Source organism: Molothrus ater, chromosome 6 (assembly GCF_012460135.2).
Source record: "Molothrus ater isolate BHLD 08-10-18 breed brown headed cowbird chromosome 6, BPBGC_Mater_1.1, whole genome shotgun sequence".
Classification (NCBI taxonomy): domain Eukaryota; kingdom Metazoa; phylum Chordata; class Aves; order Passeriformes; family Icteridae; genus Molothrus; species Molothrus ater.
The window spans coordinates 46,115,700-46,129,356 of record NC_050483.2 but is presented as its reverse complement, the minus strand read 5'-3'; the positions used below and the strand labels follow the sequence as shown (position 1 = coordinate 46,129,356).

The window sequence follows — 13,657 nt, the reverse complement described above, 5'->3', positions numbered from 1 at the left end:
TTGCGTGAAATTGGATACTATGTCTGTAGAAGCTACCCCTGGGATATGCACATTTTCAACTTGGTTTTGTTCTTCCACACTGCCAGAACAGGATTATTTAGGAAGCAATCTGTTTGCATTTATTTTTGGACTAATCCAAGAAGCTAGATATTTCAAGATAAAAATTTTCTCATGGGATAACTGACTCTAAGGATGTGTCATGCAGTAACTCTGAACAAAATTTAGGAATGTCCTGCAGCGATCAACTTAAGCTCTGGTGGAAACATACAATAGCTGAGATCTTAGTATTGCCACAAATTCATGTCATTTCAGCCTCAGTCTCTCATGGCTTCAAAACGTTTCAGTTTGTGTTTAGTGGAGGCACTGTAAGCCCTACTATGAAGTCCCCACAGTGAGAGTATGCATCCGGCTATGTAGACACCAGGCTGTACCTGAGCCAGCAATGTGGCCTTGTGGCAAGGCAGCAAATGGTATCCTGGGCTGCATTACACAAAGTATCATCAGCTTAGGGATATGATCCTTCCTCTCTACTCAGCACTGCTGAGGCCACATCTGGACTTCCATTTCTAGTCTCTCCAGTGAGTGCATGAGAGTGATATATTGGACATATTGGAGAGAGTCCAGCAAAGGGCTGATGACAATATGAGGAAAGGCTGAGAAGGCTGTCACTCTTCCACCTGGAGAAGGGAAGGCTTAGGGACACCTTGTCAATGTGCATGAATGCCTGAAGAGAGTGTGCAAAGAGGGAACCAGGCTCTTTCAGTGGTGTTTGGTGACAGGACTAGAGATTGGGCCCACAAATTGAAACCTGGAGGTTCCCTTCAAGCACTAGGAAACACCTTTTTACTGCAAGTGTGACCGAGTACTGACATAGGCTTCCCAAAGGAGGAGGTGAAGTCTCTCTCCTTAGGGATACTCAAAGGGTTTCTGACCATGGTGGTGAACAGCTGGCTCTAGGTAACTGTTTGAGCAGGAGGAGTTGGACCAGATGACCTCCAGAGATCATTCCAACCTCAACTCTTCTGTGATTCTGTATGCTGAAAGGTTTTTTGTGTCTTTATTTTAAACCTGCTCATGTGTCTTTGGATGTGTTACTTTCCTTTAGAGTCCTTAGCTTCAGTATTTAGATTTGGAGTAACTGAAGGAAAACTTTCCTACCTGTTTGTATAGAACTGTGGGGACTGCAGATATAAAAGATAGGAACTGAAATGTGATTCTACTTAGGCTTCCAAAGTTTTGACTTCCACTGGCACAAGGTGATGGTTTCTAGTTCTTGTATTGAAAAAGTGGTGGGGTCTCTGTTTACTTTCTCTTTACTGTTTTTTCTGCCCAGCTCCCTTGAGTCATCTTTTCAGTAAGCTAGACAGTCCTAGCCTTTTTATAAAACTTTCTATAAAACACATTCTATGTCTGATTGGTCTTATTACTGTTCTCTAAAACTTTTCCAGTTATAGTGCCTTCATTTGAGACAAGGGCATGAGTGCTGCACACAACACAGAGGGTGAAGGCAATCCTTGAATGGCCCAAATATGTTTTTTTTTTAATTTATTTTCTAATACATTTTAATGTTGGAGTAATTTGAATTATTTTCTGTTTGACTACTATTAGGCATCAAGTTGATTTCTTTGTGGAGCTATCTGTTTCAACTATGTGATTTCTTTTAAATAGTAAGCTCAGTATGTGAGATGAGGATTGTTCTCCTTTTGTGTATTGAGTTACATAATTTATCTCTTCAGATGTTCTGTTTCATGTCCACAATTCCTTAAACCTTTAAAAAATTTGGTTTCATATTTGTCATCCTCCTGCTTTTGGGTACAATAGAAGTTTAAGTGAAATGTTAATGCTTCCGTTAGTATGGTAACTCTTTAACTCCCAACATTTTTAGTAACTTCCACATTGTTATTTTGTTTGTTTTAAAGGAGAATATTAAAAAGTGAGCCACCTTATCCACAAGAAATGAGTGCTCTGTCTAAGGATATAATTCAGCGTCTTTTAATGAAAGACCCCAAGAAGAGGCTAGGTTGCGGTCCCACTGATGCTGATGAAATCAAACAGCATCCCTTCTTCCAGGTAAAGCAAACAACAAAACTCACCAGATCCCATTTATTCTGCATCAGTGCCTGTGAAATCAAAGTCTGAGGAAATTTTGTTGTTCTGTTAACAGAACAACTTAGAGACCTATTAGTTGCATGAATAATTGCATTGAAGTTAGTAAAAATAGCCATGTGTTTGTAGGTATGGATTTTGTGCTTATTAGAAGGGTATGCTAGATTTTTAATATATTCTGTCTGTATCTATCAGTTACTTGAAGAAGCCAGAGGAAACACTGCTGAAATCAGAAGGTTTAATGTAAAACACTGAAATTGTGTTGTGTTGTCTGTTGGGTTTTTGTTTGAAAGGATTTTTTTAAAGATTGCCACTAGAATTATTAGTAAAAATTTTAATATTAATAAAATTCACCAAACTCCTCTATTTACTTTGGCCTAATTGAATCTTTTGTCTTGTACAGTCAATTTTAATTTTGTTCAGATTTCACTGTATTAACATTTGCTTTCAAACCATGAAGAAGATTGGATTTGCATACAATGTCTGTATTAAATGTGCTTAAAATTGTGTGCTTTCTTTGAAAAAACAAATAATGTATTTATGGTGCTTCTGAAGCTAAGTAGAGTTAAACAGAGTTAAGCTTCCTTAATTTACTGTTTGTTTTGGGAGATGCATTTTCCGTCATGTAACACTTTCTATTCTTTACTTAATTTCAGTTCCACTCCTTTACAGTAACAGGGCAGTTTGCTCCTATCTGCTATTTCTATGCTTCCTCTTTCTAGTCGTGCCTGCAAATAAGAATTTGGAGGTTTATGCTCTCAGGGCTCTGAAAGCTGACATCAGTAACAAAGCATAGAAATTGGCAATGAGAACTTGAAGATACTGCATGCATGCACTGTGGCTAATGAAAATATAAACATTGCTTATTCTGAAATAGAGGAAGAAATTCAGGGACCATCACGCTAATTGTTTGGCACATCTCCACTGTTAAATTATGTTGAATTTCTTTTTGGATTCTGTCTGCATACAAATAGCTTTGGCTTTAACTAAACAAATTAGTAGAGCATAATTTGAATGTTTTTCATCAGCCTGTGGAAGATGGCAAAGGGAGTTAGACTGTGTGTTGTGACAAGACTCTCTTTCCAATATCTTTCTGTAAAATTTTCATTTAATTAAATTAATTTTCCTATTTTTTGTTTAGAATATGAATTGGGAGGACTTAGCTGCCAAAAAAATACCAGCTCCATTTAAACCAGTAATCAGAGATGAATTGGATGTCAGTAATTTTGCAGAAGAGTTTACAGAAATGGATCCAACATACTCTCCTGCAGCAACCCCTCAGACTTCTGAAAGAATATTTCAGGTATTTTCAAAACTCAGTTTTTTAAAGAAAATTATTTTAAATTATTTTTTAACAATTCCTAATGTATAAATAGCTTTTTTTTTTTCACCTCCTGCCTGTTAAGCTTTTGGAATTAATTGTGTACCTTCTAATCCCAGTTCCCAGGGCTTTTTGCTCAATTATTGCAAAATGAGAAAGGTGGAAACAGTCCTACTGCAAATATGAAATTCCTTGTTTCTCCATTCCCGGCTGAATGTCCTACTTATTGGACTAAAGTCAGTCTGTTCTTTATTGATTTTTCATACATTATGAGTCTTGTCATCTTGACTCCATCAGCCTGAGCTGCCAGCTTTGACAAGAGCAATTTAGTTCACCATTTCCACATTATGTGCTAGTTGAAGTAATCATTTGGAAAGTGGGAGCTGAAACTCCACGTTTTGTAGGAGCACTGTAGTTACTCAGCTGATGTTTCCAGATGAGTACAAAGCTTTCCTTACTGTTCCTTCTGTGCTATTAAAGAATGATCCCTTCTTGACTACACAGTCTGGATGTCAAACAGGCAGACACAGCTCATGTGCAACCAACTTGGTACCAAAACTGCAGAGGTGAACAGCAGTTTGGATTGCTTTCTCTTTCCCCTTGTTGTGCTTTGTTGTTTTTTATTGTCTGTTTTTGAGCAGCTTAATCCTCAGGATAGAGGAATGTAGCGTCATATTTTGGATCTTGTTAGATTCAGAGTGACTGTAGCAAGCAGGTTATGTGTGTCTTAATAACATCTGATTCACCCTGCAGTGGTAGTCATAGCTGTTATTATGATACTCAAACTGGGCACATCATTGCCCACACACATTGACATGAATTTTATCCATTTAAAATTGTTCGATGCTTACATCACAATACAAACTATTTCATGCCTTTTCATGCCTTAACTTTAAGGTGTCATGGGAAGCTGGCTAGTTTGAAGACGAAGCCTTTATCACTATTGTAAAGCAATTGTAGCTGAGCCAGATTAACATTAATTAGAATTCTTGTAGTATTATTGTTTTGTCTCTAAGTGTGGAGGATCATATAACTAATTCCAGGAAGATACCTATTCATATTGAGCAGAGTAAGTCACAATTTCTCTATTATGATAGAAAAATTCTGATTTATTGAAAAATTCTTCTGAAACTTCTGTTGTTTCATATGTATTATGGTAGTTTATGTGCAACAGTATCAAGCTGTACCCTTCTCTGATGTTCTAATTTCATAGGGATATTCTTTCGTTGCACCATCTATTTTGTTTAAACGCAATGCAGCTACAGTAGATCCCTTCCAGTTTTATGTGGGGGATGAGAGACCTGGAATGACAACTATTGCCAGAAGTGCTATGTTGAAGGTAATAATAATATCAAGACTTAAATTAATTTGGTTAAATTAAAACTGTGTATAACTTCCCAAGCAGCAGTCATAAGCTAGGCTATGGATTACAAAATAATCATCATTCATTTATTAACTCTCTGTAATGGCTCCTCAGATGATTCAAGCATCTGATGATCCATCACATCTTGCATGTGATACTATTAAGAAATGGTTGAAGTTTAATCTGAAAGATGAGATTATTGTCTAGTTTTCAGAAGTATAGTAGTAGTAATAATAATAATACTCCTGATAGTTCTTATTCAGCCAAACACTGTAGATATTTCTGAAGCTACTTTATTATGTAATAATTCCATCTATGTTATATTTACCCAAAAGAATATATAGTTGTGTGAAGCCTTATAAGAGCACATGCTATTGTGATGTCCTCAAATGAGCACATAGTTTTGTGGATAAATGTATGTATGACCACCTTTGATCCTGTTTATCTGAATATTTTGTATCTTCAATTGTTATAGTAGTAATGATTTATTTAGTGAATGTTTGTTTAATGTAATGTAAGCTTTACTCTTTGAATGTTAGAATAATGTTTATGCATTTTATTCAGTAAAATTTGATTATATTTTAATAAAAAGAGAGCTCTTTTGCAGTTTTAAATATAGATGAAAAATTCTCATGAAATTTTACTCTTTGTCTTTGACTGTGTATACTAAAAGTATTCTGCAAAACTAAATACAGACAGTTTCCTAACAGGACTCTCCATTTTATCATCATTATGAACTGGATCTGAAAGAGAAACCATTGGGAGAAGGAAGTTTTTCCATTTGTCGAAAATGCTTACACAAGAAAACTAGCCAAGAGTATGCAGTAAAAATAATTAGCAAAAGGTATAAATATTCTATAAAACAATAAAAATATTTTCTTTGCTTACTGTCACCCATGGAGTAGAATAATGTTCACTACATTTTTGGAAATAGAAAAGTAGCTTTAAAATTATTTCCTGTTCTATGAATCTACAGAAACTTATTGTAACCTTTTGACCTTTAAAAGATTCTGAGAGTCTTTTGAAATAAAATGTTATTCTAGTTGGGACACAAGAAGAAACCTAGAGAGTACTTTTGTGGTTCCTAGATGTATTCTATAATTATTTCCCCTAATTTTGTTCCTAACAAATAAAGGTATGAGGTTCTTTTATCTTGACACTTAGGTGAACTGAATGTAGGCTTAAGCTAGCTCCCTCTCTTTAGCAGCCCAACTGATTGCCTAGGATACTGCTTTTAGGAATAGTTTGCAGTGTGGGTTGCCGCAGATCTGTGTGTGTGTGTATGTGTATAAAATGTAATTAGACTATGGAATTGTAAGTTGTATCTTGTTTCCTGGATGTTCTGAAGAGAACACCACAATGGAAGCAGCTGACTTGCTTCGTACATGGGTACCATCTGGTTCTCTTCCAGAATGGATTTGTCTGTGAGTTTCTGCTCAGAGAAGAATAAAGATAAGGGATTCTTTGAGTAGCAGATGGATTTTTGCCTTCATTTTGCAGAGTTCATTAGTAAGTACATCCCTAGTGTGTTGCAGAATGCTGGCAGGCGAGTAGAAATGTTCTGCTGTCAGAGTGATAGTTCAGTGATCTCTTGCCCAAGACATTTGGCTGTACCTCTGTTTTTCCAGACTCTAGAAGAAGCTGTCTGCCAGACCTAAGTGTCTGTCATTTCATCATATGCTTTTTGAATAGGACGAGTTCAAGAACAAGAAGCTGAAGTGCAGGTGTCTGAGTTAGTTTTCTGAAGTCTGCTGAATTAATGGAAGCCTGCCTAAAGCTGTCTTGCACTAGAAGTGGGATTCAGTAACTTAAACATAGACATCTACATAGGGCCATTTTAGCATCTCTTGGTGTCTTCTCTGTCCTCTGGTTCCCATCAGTCTTGTGACTGCTACCTTTTTGTAGATGTCTTCATGGCTGATGTCATCTTCCAGGCTCTTCTTCCTATGCTTAGGCCACTGAATCCTACTCTAGGTATGTATGTTACAGTGAACCAGTTCACCCTATAAGATGGATTCATGGGAATTTCACTCATTATAATGAGACCCTAAGTGGTGTATGGTAGACACCTACATTGGGTATTTTAGTGTGGAGATCTCTTCCATGTGTCTACACTCAGAAGTTTTTTCTCTGGTACCAGCAGAACTGTAGGTTAGTGCTCCCATCTCTTTTTAACATAATGTGCATTTTGTTTCTGGATAACTGAGCAGACCAGTATTGACTTTTCCCATGGAACTTAAGTTCTAGAAATTATGTCCCTGAATTATATTACTCATGAGGTTTTTTTTTGCTCTTTCTCCTTCATCTTGGTGGCTCAGGCTAAATGAAGCTGAAATCTCTGTATACAGAAATTTATGAAATTTTTTTTAGCATTGCAGGGTGTGAGCAGACTCAGCATGTTTGTACAGTATTTAGAGTTAGCAGTAAACCCACACTCTGAACAGTTGGCCAAAACCCAACTCAAATTAGAATCTGTAAGTAATATTGCTCTGAGGATCACGCCACTAAATCTTACTAAAAGGAAAAGTATAATAAATTTATAGGAACTTCTTTGCCTCAAAGTCAGTCTTTCACTCCTACTGGGCAAACGTGCTCAAAAAGGAAATCTTACATCTAGGGAAACCTTTTCATGATACTTGAGGTGCAAGCTCAGATGAACAGTTCCTCTGCTTTTTTAATAGTGCTGGACGTGCCCCCAGCCAACAATTTTAGGTTTCTCTGTATGTCTGATGACCACTGAAACAAAGTAAACCTGCTTGAGTTACTGTTTCAGAGCATCCCATTTGTTTCTCACACGGTTGCTTAAAATCTGACATGGTAACTATTTATGGAGGGGAAATATTCAGAAAAGTCCACATACAAATTTCAAAGATTTGTGCTCATGATACTGAACCTTTTTCATCTGTTTCCAAGATCTGCATCCTTCTGGTAGTAGTTTAGGGGTAAAGGCTGTGAGTCAGGTTTTTTAATTCCTTAAAGGACTAGAAGTCATTTTCAGTTAAAAGATTTCAGCAGCAGAGATGCAGGTGAGCAGCTTAGTTTACTTGTTGATTATATGAAGCCTACAGAAATACAGAATTCTCTTGCACAGAATTCTCACTATAGTTCTCATCCTCATTAGGAAAAACAAAAGCAACCAGAAATAAAGAAAATATGTGGTGAAAGATTCTATCTGTGTCTGTTGCCTGTAAAGCCATTCTCTAGATCATTACAGGATTTGCCTTTCTCAGAGAGAGTTTTGGCAGAAATTTTCAGGCAGTATTTGCCAAAAGTAAATCAGTATATCTAACTAGCAGAAAAAAATGTTCTGCTCTGCCACCATTCATGTAGTTTTTATAACACTCACCATTTTCACTTTTTATGGCTATAGATTTCAGTACTTGAAAGGGAATTTATGCAACGATTTTTCTCTGGAAATAATCTCTTTTCCATTTCAAATTTTTACAATGCTCTGTTTAGGGTTTTTTTTGAATAACACATTTCATATATAGATGATGTTACTTTTTCTAGTAGAGTTCATAGTTTCTATATCATTTTGGAAGTACTTGTCCCCATTAAGAATGGAAAAAAGATTGGGCCAAGATAAAGGTGAACTAACAAATATTGGTAGTAACAAAGGGAAAGTCAAATTGCTCTGCACTAAGGGCATGGTTTGTTTTAGATTGAAACTATTCTGTATCACATCAGCTTTTGCTCTAGGAAGTTGCAGTTGCATTAAAAACATTGTTTGAATTGGGTGTGGGTTTTTTAATGGACTAAATTGCAGGGTTATGAGGAGAGTTTTTCTCCACTTAATTTTAATATGCATTTAATTGTGTTCAAGTGGTTGTAATAGTAAAAAAATATGGATTGCAAACAGTTAAAAAATAACGCTTGGAATGTGCAATTTGCTCAGTAAAATTGGTACAAGATGACTGCTCAATTTTTCCAGAATGGAAGCCAACACCCAGAGAGAAATAACAGCTCTGAGGCTCTGCGAGGGACATCCAAATGTAGTGAAGTTACATGAAGTTTTTCATGACCAGGTATTTTGAAGAAACTGTAATCAACACCTACCAAACATACTGCCATGTGTTTTCCCAAGAACTTTTTGGACTTAAGCATTCTGTAACTGTTGAGGCAACTTTTTTCCTAGGGCTTTTGTCTAGTCAGTATAGAAAATGAAGCAGAAATTGTGCATTCTAACAATCTTGCAGTTACTCTAGCAAATCAAAACAGTATGTGAAAAAATTAGGGGCTTGAATTCTGCTCATTGTTCTGTCTTTGTTTGCCATCATACAATGTGTTCATGGCCCAATTTCTGTATCTATGATACTGAAATGTGTTATCACCTTTCCCTCAGAATCATTATAAATCTTACAACAGTATTTGTGAATTAATTTAGAAATGTTGTATATGAAGATTATATATCTAGTATCTTTTCCTACACATTAGTAACTTAATGGAGATAACCAAATAACTTGCCAGATTACCAAATGCAAAAGTAGAGCTTCTATTTGAAAATCTATTAAGATCAGTTAACTTAGGTACCTTAACTGTCTTTTTCCTTTAATGTAATACAGACTCCACAGCATGGAATAAACAATAGTTTGATTTGAATTGGAAGTTGGCCCTGGTTTGAGCTGGGGTTTTGGACCAGATGTCCTGTACAGCTCTCTTCCAACCTAGACTACTCTGTTGTTCTGTGTTGGTCTATAGATTTTGTAGTGGAACAAGCGGTCTCTTACCTCTCCACATATCCCAGTCTGTCCCCCTCCTGCTGTTTGTACTGGGACCAGCAGAGAGCTCATGTAGAGCACCCCAGAATTTACTGAGAGGATACATTGTCTGTACTGCAATTTTTAATGACAAGAAAACCCTTTTTTTACTTATATGCACAGTATGAGTGTAGAACAGGACATTTCTTTCAGTTTCTTTTGAGTAAAATGAATATACTAAATCTAAAAAAATGGTTCTCCAGACTGCTGTTCCACTGAATAGGCTGCTCTAAACCAACCGACCCACTGTATTTTTAGCTACTTCTGGTAGCTCCCAGGCGTTACCTTTCAGATTACTTGTGCACAATATTCTGAAGACCAAAACTGGAAGGAATTTTCTAGTTTTGACCTTTCTAAAGTTTGTCTTAATAAAAAGAAGTTCCAGTTTTTAACTTGCTCTGATAGCAGTCTGTTCAAATTCCATATTAGTATTCCAACTGTATAATACTGGGCTGCAGTCTCTTGGTGAGCCAGAAGTTTTCTAGTGAAAAAAGTATTTTTATCCTTTTTAACTTCCCTGTCAGATATTCCCAAGGCATAAAGAAGATTTGCAGGAGAGGAGATCATTCAAGCACTAGTGTATACCTTGGCTGTTCTAAGTGTTACTGTTTTCTGTCCACATAGCTCTGCTTCTGTTCTTTGGTATATAAAGTGTGCACCTTCTTGACTATTGCTTTGAATTCCATTTTTTGGCCACTTCTCAGAACTTTTTTGCTGTGCTTGCAAATACTACTTTTGTTACTGTCATTCAGGGGAGGGAAGGGCTAGAAGCCATGGCATGCCTACATCCATTGCCTTTTGAGAATGCTGACTTTACTTCCTTGTTCTGAGAAGTCTGCTGTTTGTTTAATGGCAAGATATTTGAATTGCAGTTGAGTGTGTGCCAATGTTGTCTAAGCCCCTGCTTATTTATTGCCTTCTAAAAACTCATTGCTTTTTTAATTTAAAAAAATGCTCTTTAAATTTTGAGAAGATATCTATTGTAATTGTAATGATAGAGTAGTTTTGGCTACTACTCTGTAGGGGATAAAATCACAAGTTCTAGATAATTTTTTATTTCAGAGGTTAAGTTTCAGGGTGCTTTTAAAGGATTTTGTAACATTTAAGTCCTTACGCATTTTGATAGATACATGTCCTTATATCAGAACAGGCTTAAGCAGCAAAAGTTTCAGTTTTTCCAGCTTTACTTGTTAAACTAAGTAAAGCCATTTCATCTCCCTACAAATGTGTACATTTAGCTGATGGCATTGCATTTTTGTTAATAAATATGGGTGCACATGGGAACACATTATTCTTCAGTCTCATCAAGACTCATGGGAAAAATGCCATCTGAGATTTGGTGCTTTTTTTTTGGTCTTCCAAATTACTACAAGCAGCAATGCTATTTCTTCAAACATTGAGAACCTGCCAGAATGGCACCTAACTCCTGAGTGAATGTTGGTTTGGAATGTTAAATTTCTAACATGCTGTATTTTTATTGTTTCAGCTTCACACATTCCTGGTAATGGAATTGCTGAAGGGAGGAGAATTGCTTGAACGTATTCAGAAGAAGAAACATTTCAGTGAGACGGAAGCCAGTCACATTATGCGCAGACTTGTTTCAGCAGTGAGCCATATGCATGATGTGGGAGTAGTCCACAGAGATCTGAAACCTGAGGTACAGTGACACGTGTGTGTGTGTGTGTATATAAATATATATGTTTAGACAATGAGTTATTAAATGTCTGGAATGTAATGTATCTCTGTTTCTCCAGCCTTTGTTACAGAGTTTTCTACTTCTGTATTTTTAATTAGATGTTACCACTTTTACTTAACAAATTCTGTTGATATTTTTCTGTTTGTAGGTAACAGTAACTGTAAGCAATCTCTACTCTTAACTTGTTCAAAAACATTCTTTGCCTATATGGGGACATTTTTCACTAGCATGTATTTATTGTGTCAAACAGTTCATAAGCAGAGCTAGGTTGCTTGGGTATTTTGCCTGTACATTTCCATCTTTTGTTTGATCATAATTTCCCTGGTAGGGCTTCTTTTCCAGTTAAGTACAAAATGAGCACTAAGAGAGATTGTGATGGGAGTTCAGTGAGTTCAGTAGTTTCCCAAAAGAAACAATTTATTAATATCTATTTTTCAGTAACTGCTTTTCTGATATTTTTGTTGTGCAGCAGCATCATGGCTTCTAGACCATTCAGTTTACTATTATAAGATTGACCACTGGCTTTGTTCTGCTTCCTGGAGTGTTTTCTTGGGTGCTTTTGCCAGCAATGGGTTGGGATGTATGTTTTCTTGAGCCTGAAAATAGTGTAGATTAATGTTGATTCATCCAGTAAGGATGTTTATTGTAGGGTGATGACAGCCATCATCATACCCCAGGAAATAGCTGTTCCTTTTGTAGCTGGAGTTAAAAAATAATCCACCGTTCCTACTGATGTTTTATCCTACTGTAACATACTTTCTATAATATGAAAGACTTGGTATTTTATAATAATTCCAATTCAACTGGTGAAGAAGTCTTCTAGGTGTTGCTAGTTGTTTATGAAAGCCAATCCAAAGTATATGAGTTTGAAAGAAACTCTGTCCTGGGCTCCTGTTGTAAGTAAACAGCTAAAGAAGGGACTACTTTGAAATTCTAATGTGTGAGTTGGAAAAGTCGTCAGAGAAACTTTTTCCAAGAGTCACATCGCCAGGGTAAGAAAACCATTTTTGAAACAAGTAATAATTAAAAGGATGAAACCAACCCCTCTTTCTTCTATTCTTATCATCTTAGTCTTACTTCCACTTTGAATATAAGGCACAGTAAAGCAGAGCTTCAGCTGTAAGGTAAATTAGGCAGTCTTCAATTCTACATTATGTTCAAGAACAGAAGTCTGGAAAGTCAAGTAATGAAGGCTTAGCAAACAGCTTGCAGAATCCATTGCCTCCACAAAGTTGGACTTAAGCTGTTTGTCTCCTTCCTGCTTGTGTTGAAAGTTACTATTTTAGGTTCTGACATGAACTTAGTATGGGATATGCAAGTTTCCCAGTATAGATATGGTTAGTGCATTTCTCTGTAAAAAGATATATAGGAAATTCTTCTTGCTTTTCTAAGAAGTCCAGTCAGATGTTTTTGCTGCTCAGCTTTGCAATCTAATGTGCTACTGATAATTATTTTTTTTAAAGTCTGGCTGGTTAAATGTAACTAAGAGTGAGACTTTGAATTTCATGGACTGGAAGACTTCTGTTTATCAGTACTAATTAGATCACATATGTTGGTCTACAAAACAGAGGAAAAGTACTGGATAGAAAATAGAGAATTCATAGGAATAAAGAGTTTGTATCGCATATGTGACTGTATTTGGAGCTTCTCAGTAGAGGATTTGAGGACTGTTTCTGTGATCATTAATCTGTGAACTGAGTTCTAAAGGTATTACAACAAACCATAAGTGTGCGAGAATGTTGTTTATATATCCTAAAATAAATGTGAAATGTAGCTGTAAATATTTGGGGGATTGGAGAGTTCTGAAACACGCTCTATTTGCCTCATTAACGGAAATACCTGAACCCGGTGTAGGATTCTTGGACTGTACCATTCTTTCCATGCATAACCAATTTAATTTTTATCGTAAGAAAGGTATTTTTAAACCAATGTTATTAATTCTTTATTTACTTGTCGACTATATAACATCACCATAGAAAAAAGGCTATTATATTAATCACTTATCCTTGTATGAATATTTTTGCTGAAATTAGGCTTCCTGTAGATCCATTTACACAACAATTTAAAACTGCCTTCTCTGAATTTGCATTACACTATATCAGCAGTACAGAAAGCAAAAATACCAAAATACTGTTTTGTAGCAGCTATTTTCTATGGTCCATAATGAATGGTCTCAGGTTCTCCTTATTGATCTGCTGGCAGTCTAGCAATCATTTTTACCCTTGTTAATGAGTTTGAAATTAATTATTTTGTGTGAATCATTCACCTTTTGTATTACAAGGTTAGATAAGACTATAGGATTTCTAATATTGAGATTTTTTTCTAGCATTCATAAATTGAGCAATAAGGCAGTAGCAAAATGATGCTCTACTCTCAGAAGATGAAGGGAAGAGTAGAATTAGCTTATGATACAT

The 13,657-nt window shown here is 36.1% G+C and overlaps 1 protein-coding gene across 2 annotated transcripts in view; it reads left to right on the top strand.

The window, feature by feature from the left end:
• The window catches only part of RPS6KA5 (ribosomal protein S6 kinase A5), a 73,676-nt gene that overhangs the window by 46,875 nt on the left and 13,144 nt on the right, over nucleotides 1–13,657 (top strand). For both annotated transcript variants that reach the window (XM_036383567.1, XM_036383568.2), the window contains 6 exons: nucleotides 1,920–2,070; nucleotides 3,248–3,409; nucleotides 4,641–4,766; nucleotides 5,501–5,634; nucleotides 8,722–8,815; nucleotides 11,034–11,204. In XM_036383567.1, coding sequence (XP_036239460.1) covers nucleotides 1,920–2,070; nucleotides 3,248–3,409; nucleotides 4,641–4,766; nucleotides 5,501–5,634; nucleotides 8,722–8,815; nucleotides 11,034–11,204 — 838 coding nt within the window. The remainder of the gene's footprint in view (nucleotides 1–1,919; nucleotides 2,071–3,247; nucleotides 3,410–4,640; nucleotides 4,767–5,500; nucleotides 5,635–8,721; nucleotides 8,816–11,033; nucleotides 11,205–13,657) is intronic.